General features: G+C 41.9%; 1 protein-coding gene across 1 annotated transcript; it reads left to right on the plus strand.

The window, feature by feature from the left end:
- The first annotated feature begins 405 nt into the window (after positions 1-405).
- On the plus strand, positions 406-21,963 carry LOC125517167 (DNA-directed RNA polymerase III subunit 2-like). The gene is made up of 37 exons (XM_048682356.1): positions 406-781; positions 2,120-2,241; positions 2,334-2,426; positions 3,476-3,542; positions 3,968-4,058; positions 4,165-4,217; positions 4,416-4,480; positions 7,215-7,320; positions 7,781-7,891; positions 8,036-8,095; positions 8,745-8,774; positions 9,018-9,068; positions 9,147-9,245; positions 9,831-9,890; positions 9,967-10,056; positions 11,306-11,410; positions 11,493-11,603; positions 11,670-11,786; positions 14,279-14,395; positions 14,478-14,558; positions 15,485-15,589; positions 15,660-15,740; positions 15,817-15,963; positions 16,037-16,081; positions 16,346-16,423; positions 16,530-16,669; positions 16,790-16,889; positions 17,502-17,620; positions 17,728-17,863; positions 17,943-18,073; positions 18,907-19,032; positions 19,130-19,185; positions 20,478-20,548; positions 20,830-20,914; positions 21,006-21,109; positions 21,357-21,485; positions 21,579-21,963. The coding sequence occupies exons 1-37, from the start codon at positions 641-643 to the stop codon at positions 21,627-21,629; spliced, it is 3,474 nt and encodes a 1,157-aa protein (XP_048538313.1). The 5' UTR covers positions 406-640; the 3' UTR covers positions 21,630-21,963.
- The last annotated feature ends 303 nt before the right edge of the window (positions 21,964-22,266 follow it).

Raw genomic sequence — 22,266 nt, forward strand, 5'->3', positions numbered from 1 at the left:
AAGCAACCGCACGACAACTATCACATGAGCGCTTTGCAGACGTCGCGACGCTAACTTGACCATAAAAGCCCCCCTCACCCTGCTGCCGGCCAAAATGTCTCGCTAGCCAGATAGCCCACCCCGCCCGCGTGACTCGGTCAAAATTGGCAACAACCGGCCAAATTGACGACCGCAATCGACTCTGGAGGTTCCAATCCACACGGGCCAATACTGACACGGGCCTTAATGACACGGGCCTTAATGAATTTAGGATATCTGTACCTTTAAATGCTGAGGAATAAAAGACCATTCTTAATGCTAAAATAAAATCTGTTAAAAAAACCTGGACTGTCCGATTTTACATACCTTTGTAACGTGACGTGAATCCGTAGCCATCGATATAACACCTCGTAAACCCTAACTAAACCCTTGCCGCCCCGAATCCACCGCCTCGTTTCCGGCGTCTCTCGCCGCCGAGACCCCTTTCCGGCCCCCGCCCCCCCCCCTCTCTGGCTCTCTTCTCCACTCGACCAGAACAGCGCCGCCGACATCCACTCACCCGCGCACCCCCCTACCCGTCTCTCTCCGCTAGCCAGCCCCTCCACCCGAGGCGCACGCCTCCGCCGCCGCCAGCCAAGGGGATTCAGTCGACTGAATCCCCATGCCCCCTGCTACGTCCGCCCCCGATGCTCCGGTGGCCGAGGGGGACGCGGAGGCTCCGCCGGTGCCGACTTACCGGTCACTGGCAGCGCCGGTCAGCAATCCGGTCGACAAGTTCGCGCTCCTCCCTGCCTTCCTCAAGGTACCATCTGGAACTGGATTTTGGGTTGGACGGCTCCTTCTGGCCATGCAATTTCGTCTAAAATTCATGGCTCCGACGATGTAATTTAGCGGCACAGGCCGTTTTTCTTCTTTACATGCACTGATAGATTTACAGCGCGCTCATTTTTATAGGAAGTTAATGCCTTATTCTTGTTCTCCACAAATCACACCAGCTCATTCCTCGGTTGGTTTAACAGCTAATGCAGACACCACACTCTTCATGTTAACCAGCTACTGTCATCCTCGATTTAGTCGAGAGCCTATGCTACTAATAAAAGTACGAATTGATACCATCACCCCAAACCTGACCAACGTCTGCCATAAAAAAGTAGGACTGTTCTGGATTATGCTTTATCATCTTTGTTGCAGTTAGTGCTAATCAAACATATTATCGACACTGCAAGACAACACAATTAGTTAAACCCATGTTCTGGAGTATTTTCGTTTGGTGGGGTGGGGTGGGGGGATCAGGCCCTTGCCAACCGTCTGATTGCGTTGCTGGGTGCCGTTGGATCAGCCCCGTCATTGTCGTCCCTGTCATGCAATCCCCTCGTGTCGAGGTGCCGCACACCAATCCCGCGGCTCCTTCCAGCACTGGCAGTGAAGACCAAAAAAGGAAGGAGCTCCTCTGCAGCACCGATCGTCGCCCCTTGCAGCAGCAGGCGACCTGACAGCACTCAAGCACCGATGACGGGCGGGGATGGGATAGGCAGCGGCCGGCACATAGAGATTGGAGAGAGATAGAGCGCCATGGTAGGAGCCTGGGGAATGGGGATAAGCTATGTGGACGCGCAAGGGAGAGAATAAGGCCACACCATTATTTCTGGAGGGCGGCGAACTGGTGGGGCCCAGGAGAAAACGTAGTGTGGCTACAGCGTGCGATCGCGATCCCGTCTGATGGTCGTGTGCCCGACTGATTTGTCTGGGATTAGCCGCCTGAGGGAAATTGTTTCCCTAGTAATAATCACAAGCAATGATGATTTTGGTGTAGATATTTTTTTAACCTTATATTATGTTTCAATACTCTGGTCTTTGGCTAATTCAGTCATATGTCGCAAAAAAAGTGTATTGCACATGCATGATAGCTAGTCTAGTCTAGACAATGTCTCACATCACTCTCTGGTTTGTTCTGCCCTAGTTTTAATCTGTGCCTGACGTGCATTCGTTTCATTCCAACTGCAACACTACAGAGGCTTGAGTTTCTCTTTGCCGCGTCTTTATTTTTTTGATGGAGGTGCCAACTACTCATTTGGTCTGGGCATCTTTTGGTTGATCCATCTGATTTGGCCCCTTTCTCTTTGTTTGATGGAATCATTAGGTTAGAGGCCTTGTGAAGGAGCACATTGACTCTTTTAACTACTTCATCACCAAAGGAATCAAGAATATTGTCAGGGCAAACAACCGAATCGAAGCACGCAGTGACCCAGGCATTTATCTTGAGTATGATGTTATTCAGTTATACAGCTACTGTTTTCTTTGTGTCAAATAAGGGTTCTCTTATCGTATGTGTTCTTTTCTTTGCCTTGATGTAGGTACAAAAATATATACATCGGCGAGCCCTCGGTGCAAGTAGATTTTAGAGTTGAGACTATCACACCACACTTTTGCCGCCTTACTGATCGCACGTAAGCTTTACATTGCCTCACTTGTATCTGTCTGATGTAACTCTGTGCCAATAATTAACTGAGCATATCAATGAGCTGGAGATATGTGACGAATATCTCTCTCTTGTCTACCATGAACAGCAGAATAACTTCAAATAGCTGCTGGTTTGGTTTAATAGGCAGCCCAAGCTTGTATCTTGTCATGATCCTAAGCACAAAAAGGCTGGATAAATAGGTAGATAGTTGGAATAATCAAGTACTATAAGCGAGGGTTTTATTTGGGAGAGGGCTTGGGAAGGGAGAATATTGCCTATATAATTCAGGCCAGCCACTGCAAGATTCCTGTTGTAGAAATGTACAATGAACATTAGTATGGATGTTTCTGGTCTGCCTACATAATTGAGTTTTCTGAGCATATATTACTGAGGACAACTTAGATTTCTGAGTGAATTGGTCCTTTTCACGGGCTAGAATTTTATAAGGGTCTCTTTGAAAATTGGAATGCATGGGGTCTAAAAATACAGGAATAGGAAAAACTTAGGATTAAGATGTCATTATAATCTTATGAGAAACCAGAACACATAAATTTGCAAAACTGGCTCTTCGGATGCTCTGCAGGAGTTCAGCACGGATTTGAAGAGACAATTTTCATGCAAGAGACAAATACTTTTCAATGAGGTCCAAGCTCATATTAGAATTCCTCAAAAAATTCTATGGATTGAGCCGTTCGGCAGAAATCCTTTAGGGTTCCTACAACCTCATTCTTATGATCCGAAAGGCTTTCTGTAGGAGAAATAACTATGGATTGAAACCCTACAAAGTTTTCTTGAAAACCCCTCAATGCAAAAGGTCCCTATGTTGGAAAAGCAAGAGCTTTGATGCCCAATATTCCATAGGGCAGACTAGCTGTGGAATGTGCTTTTAACTAGCTGATTCATCTAACATCAAGCTTGACCATCTTGATTGTACCGCAGTAGCACTGAATTTCATACCTTTTTTTTGCCTATCACAAGCTTCCTTTTACCTATTTTTTACCTATTCTTGCTTAATATGTTCCTTTGTTCCTTCAGATATTCTGCTCCTGTGATTGTTGATGTTGAGTACACTGTAGGAAAGACACATGCGAAACATAGGAAGGTAACACATCTAATGTCTGGCTGAAACATCCCCCCTTTCCACCCCACAAAAGAATATTTACTTATTTTGCACGCGTATATGGTACTCCTTTGTTCCAAATTAATTTAAGTTATATCTTTGTCCTAAGTCAAACTTCTTTAGTTTGACCAGGTCCATAGAAAAATATGCTCAGATCTACAACATCGAATATATATAGTATGAACTATATTTATATAAAGAATCTAATGAAACTAATTTGGTGTTGTACATGTTGATATATTTTTCTATAGAATTGGTCAGACTTATAAGTTTGACTCAGGACAAACCTAGAACTAAAATTAATTTGGAACGAAGGGAGTATGGCAGTATGCCAATGAACTCAGAAGTACCTGTTACATGCTTGGTTGTGTAGAAACTTGACCTCCTTTCGTCTTTTTTTTCTCTAGCCAAGTTTTACCATTGGGTACATGCCTATTATGCTTAGAAGTTATGCTTGTGTTCTGAACGGGAAGGACGAAGCTGAACTAGCAAGATATGGTTAGCCTTCTTATGTTCATCACTGTATATTATTTTTACGTTTCTTAGATAAATTTGCCACTCTACCTTTCTGGTTATGTTGGTGGTTTCACTATTGTGCCTGTAGGTGAGTGCCCTCTTGATCCTGGTGGTTACTTCATTGTGAAAGGAACCGAGAAGGTAACTGGAAACATTGATGCAGTTTTCTCCATTCTGCCCTGCTTTTTTTTGTGTTGATAACAAGTATTCCCTGTAGCCACTACCTACTGCATGCTAGAAGTGATAGTGCTAATGCTAAGTGCTCATTCTTTGCGATGCAAGCTCCTGGCGGATTCTTATGTTAGTATTATTTATCGTGCAATATGTTTTGATTCTCAGGTCATCCTAATACAAGAACAGCTATCAAAGAATCGTATTATTATCGACACTGATAATAAAGGAAGGTACTATGTCTACTATTTTGAAATTTATTTCAGTATCCAGCTGATTGCTCTATTTTGAAGGTTTGACAACTGTTTGAAATAACATTTATTTTGTGAATTACTTGTCTTTATGACTATTCCCCTGAATTTACAATCTTGCACTAGTTTGATAATTTACTTGAAGTCATATGTATGGACACATGCTATATAAATCGATATGCCACCGTACACATGGGAGCTTTGCTGCAAAGTAAGATTAAGAGCCGATGGTGTAAACAAAGAAGGATATTTGATTTTTTTTCTAAAACGCAAGGCAGAAGCTTTGTCATGGTCCATTAATTAAGAAGATTATTGCCTAGTTAATTACGGAAAACCTGGCGGAAACAAATACAAACAAGGCCAAGCCCACTCAAACAACGACATCACAGGGCCATGCCCACTCGAATCCTGAGTGCCTGACACAACCCCACTCTCACCGATGGCACGTCGAAGATCACAAAAGCACGCCAAAAACATGTGCACAAACTAATGGTGATAGCTTGCCTCCCACCATTGCCGAAGAGAAGCCACAACTGCTATGGGAGGAGCAGACCCGGGACACTCCCGCAGAGGTGAAGATGCCTGCACTCCAGACGTCCAACATATCGCTGACCACCTTGTCGCCCACACGACCGAGGGCAACATCCATGGCGCCTCCAAGCTTTCGGGGTCGCTGCCCCAACTTCCAAACGCTTCGCCGTGCCCTGCGCAGTCCACCTGCACCACCTTTCAGGGTTGCTGCCCCGACGTACCACCGCTCACCCTCGAGGTGCAATACCGTCACACGATAGACAGCCCGCAGCCCGCAGCCCGCAGCCAGAGCTGCACAAGGCAAACGCCTGCAGAACACAACCGCCACACCACGTAGGGACCGCCCGGACATACTGTCCAACTGTCCTTACCAGGACATGTGACCAAGTCACCTTGACTACCTTGCAGCCTTGCGCACAAGGTCACCATCGAAACTGGGCTCACTCGAAGCCCTGCCCAATAAGCTGCCGCGACACTGTTGGCCGCCGCCTCGATACACAAACCATTCGGTCCGCTGCCGCGACATTCACCAACCCCATGCAACCGCCTCAAGCCGACACTCCAAAGTGATGCCTCCAAGGAGGTCACGACGTAGACGTCGCCATTAACCGCTCCGGAAAGACCGGAGCTTAGGTTTTCACCCGGAGAGTCCATGCTCATCTTGAAGTGGGAGGAAAAGAAGCTCCATGACGGCGCCTCCAAAGAGGGAAAACGACACTTGTTGATGCCGCCGTCGCTGGCCCGATCGAGGCCGGGGCAAAGCTTTCGCCGTAGCTCCTCTCCCGTCAAGCCTCAAAGGGAGAAGGGGGCTTGCAGATCGGCAATACCCGAGAGCGCGTAGATCACTAGAGTAGGCCATGCTGCACAGGAAGCCTTCACCGCCTGCAGCCCAACCACCACATGGCGCCACACCGCAACACTCAAGCTACGAAGAATGTTGCGCCCTTCTAGCATTCGCCGCCATCGCCACCGCCGACGATGCGGGACCACCAGCCATGGTCGGATCTGGGCGCTAGATCAACAGGCTCCCTGAATTGCCACCGCGGCAACACCTACACATATGCGCCTCCGAGGTCGAGCGCTGCCGCCAGGACCAAGCTCTGAGGCCTCCGCCCTCCACTTGCTACAAGCGCTTCCAGCAGCACCAACTGAAGTAGAGGAATCGCCCCGCCCCCGCGCGCAACGTTAGCCACCGCGGCGGCAGCAAGCTGGGAGTTGCCCCTTTGTCCCCTGGGGGCAATATAGGACGAGACCAGTTCACCTGCTGACTCCCTGCAGTAATTTTATAATGTACATGGTATGATGTGGCAGTGAAAGGTTTAATTCTTTGATGTTAGAGATTTTATAATTGTTACACAGTATGTCATTGTCTTATGGTGTTGCACATACTTTTGTGCTTTCTCAGATTTATTCAGGGCCAGTGTCACGTTTGTTCTAAAACACCACATTTGGGCTAGGTTTGATGTCTTGTTGAACATTGAAGCGAAATTATTGTCTAACAAATACTTGACACTTGTGTTATATTTTCGTTCAAGAAGAATAACCAAGCCTCTATTGATTGTACAGTTCTTCCTTAATAGTGCTCTAGTGTATTAGATATCAGGCATTATGCATAGCTTGATGTGCTGGGATCTTTGGGTACTTGTATAATTCGATCCATGTTGGTATAGTTTAAGTAACACTGATTAGGCTGCTTGTTATAGCTATATAAACCATTTGGCAAAGTATATACATGGCTAAGGCATTTTTGAATATCTGATTGATAAATACAAAACCTGACCAAGGTCTTTTCACATGATTGCCTTGTCTCCCATTAGTACTGTCAGGGAAGCAGTTCATCTCTAATCCCAACCATCCTGGTTAAAATCTTTAGCCTTTAAGTTGCTTGTTCACTCATTATTGAAGTTGCTTCTTTTTGTGTGCATGTCATTCCATTGATGTGGTTCTATATGAGGCAGTGAGCCTAGACCTTTTTGGCTGGGGGAGTGGATATGCAACCCCATCATCTGGGTTTATGTCCTCATGGACACGAATTTGTGTTCCTATTTATACTGTATATATGGGTCTCCTTACAGTTTTCTTTCGAAAAGAATGCTGTTCTGTATGTTCCATTCCCTTTCTGAGGTGCACTGCAATCCATTACAGGCCGCTTAGAATCTTATGACTTCATTTTTCTGTCATTTAGGGTAACTGCATCTGTTACTAGCAGCACACATGAAGTAAAAAGCAAGACAGTGATTTGCATGGACAAAGAGAAAATTTATCTACATCTGAATCAGTTCACTAAGCCGGTATGCAACTGATGCACTGTTGTTCTATTAAAAAGTCCTTCCATTTCATAGTAGTAGACCGTTCTACTTGACCCTTGTTTAACAATATAGTATCCACACATTTAACGAGTTCTTCAACTTCTATGTTAATTCTTTTCAAATACTTAATGGTCATGGCTTGGTGGCTGGTAATATGGTTCACTGATGGATATGCCATTTTCTCCTACGATTATAGACATGGTGAAAAAGAGCTATAGTATGGGACCGTACATGTTTTCTATGAGGCAGCTAGGTGTGCAGCTCCTTTTAAGAGATCAATCATCTCTTCTAATAGGAATAGCATGGTCTGAGTAGTCTTCTCTTCCCTGATATCACACTTGATGTATCCTTAACGATTGGGAACATGCAAGGCCTTACGTTTCTTTCCGATAATTATTAAGTTGATCATAACTGTAGTTTCCGAGCATTGAAACTTCTGCAGATTCCTATAATTGTGGTTATGAAAGCTATGGGAATTGAAACTGACCAAGAGGTTGTACAAATGGTTGGAAGAGATCCAAGATATGGTGACCTCCTATATTTGTCTATTCAGGTAACTTATTATTTTTACTTTGTTGCTTTACTTTTGTGGCTATATTATAATGATGATCCTCTCACCGTATTATTATTTGATCTTTTAGACTGTCAATTGTTAATCTTTCAGGCCGTCTGAATTTTGTTGTTTTTGCTCTATTAGGAATGTGCCACAGAGAGAATATATACACAACAGCAAGCTTTGCAGTACATGGATGACAAGGTGAAACTTCATGTTGTATTATTAAATAGCGATGAAGCAATCTAAGCTTTGGAAGAGTACATACCTTGTTTCTAACTCATGCATTTTCTTCTGCATCTGTTGAAAGAGTGTTAAGCATTTGACCAGAAATGTCTAATACTTCCCCAAGAGTAATCTGTGACACTTCTGATCTCGCAGTACTTAGTTCTTTTGAAACCGCCCCAGTCTTCTTATTACGTGATTATTTAATTACCCTACATCTATACTCAATTTGAGGAGTGTGTGTGTTTGTGGTGCTGGTGGTGGTTGGGGGGGGGGGGGGAGTAGAGAGTTTCTTTCATTTTTTACTACTCCCTCCGTCCCAAAATAAGTGACTCAGTTTTGTACTAACTTTAGTACAAAGTTGAGTCACTTATTTTGGGACGGAGGGTGTATTATACTAAGGTATTTGCTGATTACCAAACTATTAAAAACCACCAGGATCTGTAGCATCCATGGGCTCTTGTCCATAGAACAACTGAAAGAATGTATTTGATGATTTTTCATTTTGTTGAAACATGAAGTTGATGGTTTACCTAACATAAAAAAAAAACTGAATTTCTTATGTAATTGCATGCGTGTATTGAATGTTGCATCTTTTCTGAACATACACTGTGTGCTATATTTGCAGGTGACGTATGCTGGTGCAGGAAATATTAAGGTAATTATTAGTTGCAGATCATATGTTGCTTTGTTTGAAAAGTTGATGGTAATAAAAAAATATAATACAGTTACAGAATCCCATATTTCTGTTGCTAAACTGATCGTTATGGATTATTGGATTAGTAATAAAGCTTAAGTTACTGTATTTGCTCCACGTGTCAATCTATGCTTTCAGAATGATATATACTGACTCTTCAGTTTAAATCATCTGATGACTGCTCTCTCTCACTCTCACTTTCAGGACGGTCGGTCAAAATTAATCCTCCGTGATGTTTTTGTTGCGCATGTACCGGTGAGATAGATGTTTCACCTAGATTCTTCAGCCAGAATATTTTTATTCTTTCTCACATGCATGCGGTCTCTCCTGCAGGTTAACAATGGGAACTTTCAGCCAAAGTGCATATACACTGCTGTAATGTTAAGGCGAATGTTGGATGCGATCTTGAATTCTGACACCTTCGATGACAAGGCAAGTCCAGAGCTGATCGCTGTATCATTTTAGTGAATAACTCCTAAGATCTACCAAAAACACATTCCTTTTTTGCTTCACTATTGCTTCGGTGGAATGACAATAAGAATCCATGTAAGTTTCAGCCTGGGCCTAAAGAAGAATTAACTTGTTTTTTTTCTGGAAAATTAAGAACTTCTATTCACACCGTCGCAAGATTTCTATGGAAATCAGCTAATCGCAAGTTTACAGAGTGTTTATGGTGACATGTTTTTATGATGTACACTTGAGTACTGTTCACAGTAAGTTCAGTAAATTAGACTAGTTTGATCTTAGAAAACCTAGGAGTAACTTGTCTTATTTATTTCTTGGACATTATTCAATTTTGAATCCAGTCTGCTTTTACTTTTTATGCATGATTGCAAGCATGAAAGCATGCAATCTGCTGATAATCTAGGAACCAAAGATATTTCTACATGAGAAGTTGAGAACTAAGCATGGCCTATTCTCACTAGGCTCTGTTTAGACATGTTTGAAGTATCTTATATACATCAAATTTACCTGTTTGCCGCCCTGTTGATATTTCATGTTCGATTTTTTTTTCAGGATTATGTGGGAAACAAGAGGCTTGAGCTGTCTGGTCAATTAGTATCCCTGCTTTTTGAGGTATTTATTTTTCTTATCATTTCATTAGATGTTGTGCATTATGTGATTGTGTCTCTTACTGTGCTTCTTTGTGAAGGATTTGTTCAAAACGATGAATACCTATGCTGTAGACCGTATGAACAAAAACAGTGACATGGCCCGTTCCAGTCCTTTGGATTTTAGCCAGGTAATGAAAATTAGTTGCATATTATGGATGCTCACCTGGTTATTCCTTTTGCCTTTTACCGCAATAATGTTACTGTAGCGTCACACTTTGACGTTGCACACAGTTCTTGTTGCACTATTTCCTTTGAGTTGCAGTCTCTAGGTAATCCAATTATGGGCCAGTTCTTTTGGGCGGCTTAAAAAATAAGCTGCCCCTTAAATTTGTTGAGACTTCTAAAAATACAAGTACTCCCTCTGTAAAGAAATATAAGAGCATTTAAATTACTAAACTAGTGATCTAAACACTCTTATATTTCTTTACGGAGGGAGTACTTTTTTTGAAATGTCTTCGAAACCACAAGCTTGTTCAGCAGATCTGTACTTCTTTTTTCTCTAATACGAAATGAATTTGCTGTCTGCTCTTGCAATAGGAATTTGGAGGTTGTTAAGCTCTGAAGGACTTTAGAAATGAGATGACATGCATCTCAAATCCTATGCATAGGAATAGAAAAGGAGATGCCCTTTGATTCACACCATAGGATTTTTTCCATTGAGTCTAGGCTAATGTTTATTTTCCTATGAAATGTGGAGGATAGGAAGAATTCCTCCATAGGAATAGGATTTCATTCCTACAAACCAAAGAGCTCTGAAGGAATTTTTCCTATAGAAATCCTATCCTATGAAAATCCTACAAAATTCCTCCAAACCAAAGGAGGCCTTAGTTGTTTTTGCATGTCCTGAAAATACAAGTTCTGTTGGTTAAACATATAATAATATAATAGGTAAATTAGCAACTCACAAGCAAAGACTAATTTAACTCTGCAAGTGGTCGCTCTTTACCAAAGCCGCAAATTCACTCTTAACATGTGGGCGGCAGTGCAATTTACTCGTTCCATAACAATGTGCAGCAAAGTAACCATCTCTTTGCATGAACTTTTTCTCTTATACTTTACTAGTTATGTTTGGATGCTGAAAATGCCACTTTCTGCATCATGAGGCTGTATAACAAACTTGATAAACGATAACTCATATAAATTCATTACCATTTTGATCTTGCTCTGCACATTATATTGGAATGCATCTTATTTGGAGTGTTGTACCACGAATCAGGAACCCAGTAGAATAGTGAATGAGGTGATGGTGTATGAAATGTTTCGGTGTAGTTCCTTTGTAGTTCTGAAACAAACGGTGTAGTTTGGAGAAATTTACTCAAGTCGTTTGAGATGCTCGGATGTGGTATTTTAGATATGTAATTCGCTTCCTTTGCGCAGTTGATAATGCAGCAGGATGTAATAACCTCTGGTTTGGAGAGAGCTATTTCCACGGGAAATTGGGACATTAAACGATTTAAGATGCATAGAAAAGGTGTTTCACAGGTATCTACTCGTTCAACTTATGAGTCCCAATTCTCTGTTCACTGAGTTTGACACGTTTTAATTTTTTTCTACATCTATGCAGGTTCTGTCTAGGTTATCCTATATGGCGTCTTTAGGCTATATGACACGCATAACACCACAGTTTGAGAAGACCCGGAAAACAAGCGGTCCACGTGCTTTGCAGCCCAGTCAGGTGGGGACAAAGTTTAGTATGTTTGTACTTAATAAAGGTACATAAATGTCTTTTTTTCTGTAACAGTGGGGTATGCTTTGTCCTTGTGATACACCTGAAGGGGAAGCTTGTGGCTTGACGAAAAATCTAGCTTTAATGACTCATGTTACAACAGATCAAGAGGAGGGCCCACTGAGGAATCTGGTTTGTTTTCTCTAATTCAGCTATTTTTATTTCCTTGGCTTTAATGCTTTGTATGTCCACTGTTGGCGTGTGTATGTCCACTATTGCAATATAGAAAACAATGTTATTGACTCATTACTGAATTTGGTTTTCTCCTTGTTCTTTCCTTGAGCTCTCCTTTCATGCACCCACAATTTTAGATGGCAGATCTTGGTTCAGTTCTCTTAGATTCTTTAGTGACCCTCATAAATATTTTTATCTGTAATAACTCGTGCTTTAAGACAGCAGTATTTCGCTGCTTCCAGATCAATCACGCCATGAGCATCACCGATGAGTTGCGTTTTTGCGATCTCGGTGGGGTGGAATTGGTGGCATGTTGCCACTAGTCCTGAAAACCGGAGGCTGGGAAGTCGATCTGATAAGGACAGCCTGAGCAGGTGGGTCATGGTCTCTTCTGATCGGTCACGCAAGAGACAAGCCGGTGCATGCTGCAACCCTTGCACAGTGAGCCTCTTGCCGTCCAGCAGTGGTCTTGACATGCCAATCAAATGAAGAACTTCACCCTCTTCCAGGACCTTGTTAAGCTTCAGGCTAAGCTTGGACCTTGAGATGATGCTCCCTGTAAGAGGAGGTCGTAACAAAGACTTGGACCTTGAGATGATGTTCAGCTTGTGTGGCAGTGTTGTGAGCTGCAGCACACAGACCATGAGCAAGACTTGGATGTATTGCCACAGGGTGAGCGAGCCGAGTGCCCCCTGATGTTAATGATCTATCGCCTGCCCTCCGGCGCCTCCTGCACAATAAGGCACACGGCGCTTCCTAGTGCGTCTTGAGCTGAGCTTCTATAGCTCAGGAGCAATCTTGATTCTGCCATTCGACCATCGATCCTCCTAGAAGAGTGTTGTTGTTCTGTCACCAACAACAGTCTTCAAGGAGAAAGCGAACATACTCCGCTCGTCTCTAGGAGATTGCATATCGAACACCCACCGAGGAGGTAGCGGGACTGTGCACAACGAGAGGCTAGTCGCAGTCCTTGGATACCAAGGCCACCATACTTCATTGGCCGGCACACCTTTTCCCAATTGGATGTGCCACCCACCCTGGGTGTCCACTCTGCCTATCCAATGGAATCCCTGAAGGATCTTCACTGCTTTTGAAACTTTTTACAAACTGAACATCGGAAGCTGATGAAACTGATGAAGCACGATTGCTGCAAGCACCACCTTGACAAGGGTAAGCCGTTTGCCTTCATCATCATAGGCGCCTTCCACATAGGTACCCACTTTACAATCCGGTCTCCGAGGGGTTTGAAGGCTTCGCTAGAGTGTTTTTAAATCGTGAGTGGGATCATGGGGTATTTGAAGGCTTTGCTGGAGTGTTCTCGAAGGCTTCGCTAGCACACTCCATCACCGTTGCAACATCCTCGGCTTTCTCCTCGGAGCAACCTGTGGGGGTCACCAAACAATTGGCAAAGTTGGTGTGCGGCCATCTTCTCCATCTCCCGTCGAATCTGATCTCTACCGCCCCCGAGGAGTCGCCAGGAAGAAGGCAGACACGCCCAACCTCGGAGGAAGCCACATCACACCCTGTTGCTTTGTGGACCTCCCCGCGAATGGCAGAGCACTTGCCGTTGTGGATCTTTTGGTGAGGGGGAATTCCCTAACTTCTTTGATCCCAAATCTTCTGCCTCCAATCTACTCCGTCGTTGAAGCATGTCGTGGCAGATGCTGCCACCATCCTTTAGCTTGCTCCATGCCACCTGCTATTGGAGAAACATCGGTGTCTCTTCGCTGATGAGCTCCTTAGAAAATCTCTTTGGTCCTTGGACCGGAGAACAAAACCACCAAGCATGGTCGCTTCTTTCTTTGCCTCTTCTAGAGAGCAGGGGAAAGGGAGAACAAAAGCTTGTTTGGTCCGAGTCGCAACAATCATGTATGTTATGCTTCTTGATCAGTGCACATTAGTTCTCCATGAGGGTTTTCAATCTCTATGGCAGCCTTGTAGCCAAGGTCTTTGCCACTGGCTTGGCGAAGGCACAGATGAGACTGATGCAGTGGTAGTTTCCTGAGAAAGATGGCCTCTTGCCACTTCGAAAATAGGATTAGCAGTGCCTGTTTCATGCCCTAAAAACCACACCCTCTAAGTGAGTGCAACTCCGAAAAAGCTGCCACCACATTGCTCTTAGTGGTACCCAACTCATCTGTGAATCTGTATGGTCCAGGTGCTTTACCTCACAGCATCTCACATCTCCGCACCAAATGGGGTGTCAAGGTTCACTTAGTCTTCTACGCGTGCACCTAGAAAGTCTAGGTTAAGTGGGAATTCCTGTTGCTCTGCCGTACCAGAGAGTGAGTTGAAGTGATCAAAAGTTACATTTGCCACAGCCTTTTGGTTCGAGACTTTGAATGTTTTGAGTCAATATATGCGTTGCAATATTTTGTTTATTACTTTTCTCTCGCTTGTCTTGCACCCATTGACATATAATTCTATGTTTTGTTCATTCTTTATTGTAGTGTTTTAGCCTAGGTGTGGAAGATTTGTCACTTCTGTCCGGAGAAGAAATCCATGCACCGGGTTCATTTCTGGTCATGTTCAATGGATTAATACTAGGGAAGCACAGGCAGCCTCAGGTCTAGTTTCTTATAAACAGTACATACATCTCAAATTATTTCCCTTATTTATTCTCATAAAGTTATATATGATTCTTTCCAGAGATTTGCTAATAATATGAGAACATTCCGCCGATCAGGCAAAATTGGAGAGTTTGTAAGCGTTTTTGTAAACGAGAAGCAGGTATCGTTTCTTCTCTTGACTACTACTAGCTTAAATGGATCTTAACGCCATGCTAATAAATATTTTAGTCCTATCTGCTGATAACAAAAAAAGGTTTTTGAGAACCTCAAAACTCTACGTAGGATGGTACTAATCGAAATTTTGTTACTGGAAGCTTTCACTGCTGGATTTAATGGTCGCCGTGGGCTCTTGGCGGCATCAATTGACCCAGAGCTTTTCGGAAATAGCTTTAGAGTTTGGATTAGCTGATTTTACATATAATATTAATCTAGTTATGTATGAAGGATTGACCCAATAGGTATTAGTTCCTGCGGCCATTACACCTGCAACTAACTAAATCTGCCAGACTGATTATGCAAAGGTGATACTCCCAGATTGTGTCCTGTATCCAACTGTATGATAACTGTTGTGTTTCAGCATCCTCATATCATACACAAAGAGCTCTCAACTCTTTGTAGAGAGGGTCACTCTTCCGCCCTCTTCTTGTTTGCAAATCTATCGTACCTGAATTTTGCAATGCAAGCTGGTGTAAAGATTTCAGTCTAATGCAGCCAGTTCAGTAAATCCTTGCTAGGACCATATTGCGACATGCCAGCCAGAAGTAGGGTTTTGCTGTGCAGTTCTGCTATTTCGAAGCTATAGCATAATATTCACATTTGCTGTCAATGCGGGTTTATGTACCAACTACCAGTTAATCAATTGCTATGGCAAGCTTAGTTTCAATGCCATAAGGCTTGGAGGCCAAACAATTTAGTACTCTTTAAGATTTGAGTCAAAAGCTTATGCAGTATTCAGGATGTATTGCTCTCTTTCCATGGATGCACCTTATTTAGTTGCCCTGTGTAATAAACACTCATTGATCTGCCTTTTCTTTCTTTATTTATAATAGAATGCGTTTGAGATACTAACCTTGTTTGTCATTATAGCATTGCATTCATATTGCCTCTGATGGTGGCCGCGTTTGTCGTCCACTTATAATTGCTGACAAGGGCAGATCAAGGGTTAAAGAGCATCATATGAAAGAACTGAGGGTTAGCAACTTGTTCTTCTTGATCTATTGTCATTTGTTTGATCTTTATCTCACAACTGATTTCACTGTAGGATGGTATTCGTTCATTTGATGATTTTCTGCGTGATGGATTGATTGAATATCTTGACGTCAATGAAGAGAATAATGCATTGGTATATCTTGATTCTTTTGTGTTTTCGTGCATGGTTCATTTATATTCTGATCAAGTGATTAAGATGATTCAAACAGATTGCATTGTATGAGCATGTGGATCAAGATGGTGTTCAAAGAAGCAGCATCACTCACATTGAAATAGAGCCAATGACCATATTAGGTGTTGTAGCTGGACTTATTCCATATCCACACCATAACCAATCTCCACGTAACACTTATCAGGCAAGGATCGGATTATTGATATACATCTCTATTATTTTTGGAATATTCTTACTTGATGTTTTCTTGTCTGCAGTGTGCCATGGGTAAGCAAGCGATGGGAAATATTGCGTATAATCAGGTAAGAAGCAGCTGGAGTTCCTTTTTCTCAGTTCAATCCTGCATTTTCTTGCTTTCCATGAATGCTAAATAAAGCGGTCTTGTTGCCGACAGTACATGCATCTAGATCATTCAAAAGCATCTAATCACATCCCTGGATAAAATTAGTTTCATTTGCATTTTGCACCATATTTGACTCTATGATGTTATGATCCTGTGGTTCTTCCTTGCTCAGTTCTTCCTTTCCTCTTGGTGTGCACTAATGTGTATTTGGAATTTTCTGTAGTTGTTTCGAGCAGATTCTCTACTTTATTTACTGGTGTACGCGCAACGTCCCCTGCTTACAACAAAAACGATTGAGTTGGTTTGTCCCCCCCCCCCCCCCCCCCCCCCTCTCTTATCCCTGTGCAGACACACACGCGCACACCCTCATAGTTCACGTGACAAATACTTCATGGCAAATCTTTCAGGTGGGATACGATAAACTTGGCGCTGGGCAGAATGCCACAGTTGCTGTAATGAGTTATAGTGGATATGATATTGAAGATGCAATTGTGATGAACAAATCATCTCTTGATCGTGGTTTTGGTCGTTGCATAGCAATGAAAAAGTATGATGCACTTCAAATAAAGATGCTGTTTCATTTGCTCTGACTGAAGGGCTTGGGGAGCATTTCTTTAATGCTGTTGTTTTTGTTTTTATAATTGTATTTTTGGTTCTCATCCTACAGGTACACCGTAACATCGGAGAAATATGGAGATGGTATATCAGACAGGATTGCTAAACCCCAGAGAGATAGAGATGGTGTCTTGATAAAGCAGAATATGCGGGTATAAAAATGACTGATCATTGCTATTTATCCTGAACTATTAAACCCTTCACTTCTCTCAGTAGGATGGCTTATTAAGCAAATTTAAAGTGAGCAGTACAAAAGGTCATTTTGAAAATCTAGGATAAAGTAAGAAAATTGTGTAGGCAGTGAATGTCCAACTCATTCCTATTGAGCTATTTGGATTTTTGGAACAGAAATAAACAAAAGTCTCCTATTGTCCACATTTAGAGATATATAGAGGGTGTTTTATTCAGTCTGTTGTATTGCAGTCCCATCCGCTTAAATATATTTATCAAATTTAGATTTCATGAGCTTTCGTCGAGATGATATTGTTGTTGTGTTGCAGCCTTGATATTTTTGACTTTTTAGTGTCAAATTTCATTTTTCTTCGAGCGTTTACTAAGAACTGCATAGAGAATGTATAACAGAGCCACAGTGGTGTCCGCAGTTTATTGTTCGTGTTTAGCGTGGTTGTTATGAGTTGTAGGATCAAAAGGGGTTCATCAGTTCCAAAACCCGAACTGTCTACATCTTTTTGTATCTTATAATCTGTGTATTTAGTTCACAAACATTTTAATATAGCTCCTAAAACAAGAAACATTTTTTTAAGGCATTGGATGAAGATGGATTTGTTGCGCCTGGTCAAATAATCCGCAATCATGATATCTATGTGAACAAGCAAACTCCCAAGGTTACCAATAGAACTCCTGGTACTGCATTAACAGACAGGTGAGTATTGTTATGTTTGTGATTTATTCTGTTATACGTTCCATCCTGCACGAATTTGCTTTTGAAGAATGATAAATGTGCTTTATTGTTTAATATTACTTATCCAGGGACTATAGGGACTCACCAGCCGTTTACAAAGGTGTCGATGGTGAGACTACCGTTGTAGATCGTGTAATGCTTTGTTCGGATACAAATGACAAATTGACCATTAAGTGTATTATCCGTCACACTAGGAGGCCGGAGGTAGGTTTATTCGGTAAATTCTCTTGAATTCAGTTGTAGAAATATGAACTTATATTTGCTATTCATGTTTGTGACTCAGGTTGGTGACAAGTTTAGTAGCAGACATGGACAAAAAGGTGTTTGTGGCACCATTGTTCAGCAGGAAGACTTCCCCTTCTCTGAGAAAGGAATATGCCCTGATTTAATTATGAATCCCCATGGATTTCCAAGGTTTTGTATTGGCTTTGGTTATATTCTACACTTGTTTTGTCTCTTTTGCTGTTTTCCTTAACCTAGGATCTCATATAATCTGTCTATGGGCTTCTATCTTTGGCATGTCTCTGACTGGAACCACTTAACTGGGAAATTTTAATTCATGTCTTATACTCTTAAACTCTGCTTCAACACACACACACACATGCAAAGCCGTCTCAAGGAATCCATTTCTAGAGGTTTAATTTTAATAATTTGTTATCGCTTCCCCTCCAGTTCAAAAAGGAAAAAAACATGATGTACTGGACATATGTTTTGCTTTGGGTATTGTGCTTAGATTCAAAATTTAGGATGAAAAAGTGAAACTGGGTTACTATCACAACTTGTGATTTGTTATTATGATAACTAATAAAATAAATAGATTGGATAATTACTCCATCATTGAAGTTGTGATTGTGACACTTAAACTAGAGGGTGATTCCTGTGATCCAGTCCACCTCATCTATACCAACCCGGGTTTTATGATGGTCATGTGCATACTAAATAGCAATTACAGTGTTATATTCTGATTGTTCGAAGTTGGTACTTCCTCCGTGTCACAAATTCCCAGTACATGTCTAGAATCTGCACCGGTCAAGCATTTCAAAGTTTCACCGTTAATGTAGACTAGGTCCACGTGGAATATACTGAAATTATGTAATGCTTATTTTTATTTGAAGAGACATTTTCATGATCAAAATGTAACCTTGACGAACGTGTTAATGTTTTTAGAACATGTATCGTAACAGAGGGAGTACTATTTTGTTTCGTGGTGTTTCTTCAGCCTGACTGACTCTTATTCTGCTCACCAGTCGTATGACAATTGGTAAAATGATTGAACTTCTTGGGGGAAAGGCTGGTGTTTCTTGTGGCCGATTCCATTATGGCAGTATATTTGGTGAACCAAGTGGTAATGCTGATAAAGTTGAAGACATAAGGTATGCTGATACCATGTAATACCATAGTTTGCTGACAACAAATCATAATTACACATTTACAACGATTCATCAACATTGCTTTTCTTTTGCATACCAGCCATACGCTTGTCAAGCACGGCTTCAGCTATAGTGGAAAAGATTTCTTGTACTCAGGTGTGTTTTCAGTATGAAGTTGCTTTGGCACAAAACTTTGATTATGTTATTACAAATCAGTATTGAGTATTGACTGAATTCACTGAATCTGAAAGTAGTAGTGCCACAGCTAATATCCTAATAAACTAAGAAAACAGATTCTTGAACCTCTTTCACTCTCATGTCCAAGGTTTTAAGGCGGTAAGGCGTTTAAAGGAGATCAATCCCTGCCTTACCACCTAATGGACGGTTAGGCATCAATGGTGAAAAAGTGCCAGGGCATCTTACTGCTTAAACATCGCCTTATGGACACCTTAAATATCATGCGCATGTCACGTTGAGGCACTGCAGAAAAAAGAACTGCAAAATCCAATCCAATTTTTCGTAAACATACAAGGACTTGATTCAATCTCGTTCAGTTGATGTAAACTGCTCCATGAATATTTTCAGTGTAATTTATAGAAGTGCAGACTGTAAGTTCAATCTCAGTAAAGATAACAATAGGATAGGGATGTCTTGGTACAAGCAACTTTTATCTGGCAGTTTTTGCCCATTTTGCTCAAACTGGTCACCATTGTTCTGATCGAGGCAAGATCTATTCCAAGGACCTTAGGCCAATATATGTACATGTACAGGTATGGAGATAAAGTAGGGATCCATATATGGAAGCAAATACATAGGGCTCCTAGTACAATACATTTCTCTAACAATCACCAGTCTCCTGAAAATGTGTGCATGCTATGTACCTAAGAGTCATAGTACAATACATCTCTCTAACAACCATCAGCTTCCTAAAACCCTACATTATTACCTATTAGATGTGTCCGAAGCTTCAAATGATATTTACTGTTTTACAAGATGATTGATTGAAAACCAGCTGCTTTTTTTTCTCCAGTCGTGATAAATCGGGCTAAGTAATATTTTTTGTGTGGAAAACATATTTGTGGACCCTCCTAAGTCATAACCAGAAATGAAGTTTATGATCCACATTTTGCCCTGTCTAACCCATTCCCCGCTTGTCTGTGATTACAGCATGCTGGTAAGAGTGTTTATAAATTGCGTACAAATACAAACACAAATAGTTAACTTCTATCACTCTTAATCACATAGAAAGTTAAGAAATATAGATATTCTGTGCAATCTTCCAATTTCTTGGCTACACATTCTGTTCTTATCTTCTGGTAATCCGGATTTATGTGGCACCTGATATGTCGTTTTAGATTTTGATAATGCAAATTTAGTATTGTCTTATTTGTGAGATGTTCTTTCTTCATGGGGTGGATCTTGAAAGCTGATGTTTTTCCCCATTTCAGGCATTTTAGGCCATCCTCTGCAGGCATATGTCTTCATGGGGCCAATCTATTACCAGAAACTAAAGCACATGGTAGGCATGTTTTGCTTGTCTGGTTCTCTTTTATTTGGTCTTTTTGGGGCTTTGTTTTCTGTACGATGGGTGATGAATGTTGACAGGACTGACCAATGCTTTTTCAAACTAAAAGCTGTGCATAGAAAGTTCTGAAATATTTTGGCAAGTACATACTTGTTGCTTATTGGTTTATCCAAATTAACTGGGCTCCTATGATGTCTTCTTCTCAGCTTGCTTCAGATGTCATTGTAGTTTTTTGTTGTATAATTTTGTAAAATATTTGCTTATGAATTCCCCAGGTTCTTGATAAGATGCATGCCCGGGCTAGTGGACCACGAGTACTACTGACTAGGCAACCTACTGAAGGGCGAAGTCGCGATGGAGGTTTACATCTCATATAATATATGTGGCTTTGGAGGCTAGCCCTTTTTCTTGTTGGCTCCTTGTTCTTCATCTTTAATATGTTCTTTGATAGGTCTGCGTCTTGGTGAGATGGAGCGTGATTGTTTAATTGCATACGGTGCCAGCATGCTAATCTTTGAACGTCTCCTACTATCCAGTGATCCATATCAAGTCCAGGTAATTTTCGAAGTAGCTTGTGATTCTTTCAGCGGCTGCAATCATGCATGGAACATAAGTACGCAGGTTGTTGATTCTTTCATCAGTAGTGTGATGGAAACCTGTCAGCCTTTATTGCACAATTCATGCTCATGATTCAATGGTTATAACTAAGGTGTCCAGTTGAACTCTACCATGGGCCCATTAGTCATTTTATGTCCTGGTAATTCGTGGAGGCCCCTTCTTATTCACTGTTCATGTTCCACAGGTTTGCAGGAAATGCGGTCTGTTAGGCTACTACAATTACAAGCTGAAGACTTCCTTCTGCTCGATGTGCAAAAACGGAGAAAACATGGCCAAGATGAGGATGCCGTATGCTTGCAAGCTTTTGTTTCAGGTACTGCGTATGGTCAAAGTACTACCAGCGCTGGCTGTCCCGGCACAACACGGCTGACATGGTTCCCCTTGTACTGTTTGGTGCTCTTTTCAGGAGCTGCAGTCGATGAACGTCGTCCCACGCTTGACGCTGACAGAAGGATAAATACAAAACTCTGACGAACCAATGGCCCGATATTAGGAGCGTCGGGGGCGAATCAATCTCAATTTGCCGGTCAGATTCCTGTAGCAGCAACAAAGTCGCCTCGTCGTGCTGTAACCTGTGGACGACAGCAGCATCGGCACGGGGAGATTGGTACAAGGATCCAAGGCCGAGTGTGTTTTTATGGATTTATTATAGATCTTTCTCAGGCTCTCGGCATGGTTTCTGCATAGAAGAGATATATGAGAGTAGGTTTTGTTGCCCTCTTGATATATTACGAGGAGTCGTGAAATAATAGTTGGAACATTTATATATATGTGGTGTTTCTCGGTGCGCATCTGATGTGTTTTGATTCCTGTGCATGAAGGATAGTTCTGTGGGAGTAGCTGGTGCGGTAGCAGTCTATTCGGTGTAGAAAGTGGATATGCTCTTCTGATCCGCGAGCTTCCCACGATGGCGACACGTACGATAGTGTTGACTGACCGGCCGGTATACATATTCGTCGTGTGAGGTCATTTGATGTCGATACCTTGATGTATATCTCTGTCTTCAGAACTGTCCTAGTCGTTGTCTGTCTTACTCAAAGGTCTCAAGCCGTGTAGCCAACGTAACAATATTTCAAACGGAAGGAATTCTCCGG

Source organism: Triticum urartu, chromosome 6 (genome assembly GCF_003073215.2).
Source record: "Triticum urartu cultivar G1812 chromosome 6, Tu2.1, whole genome shotgun sequence".
Lineage (NCBI taxonomy): Eukaryota > Viridiplantae > Streptophyta > Magnoliopsida > Poales > Poaceae > Triticum > Triticum urartu.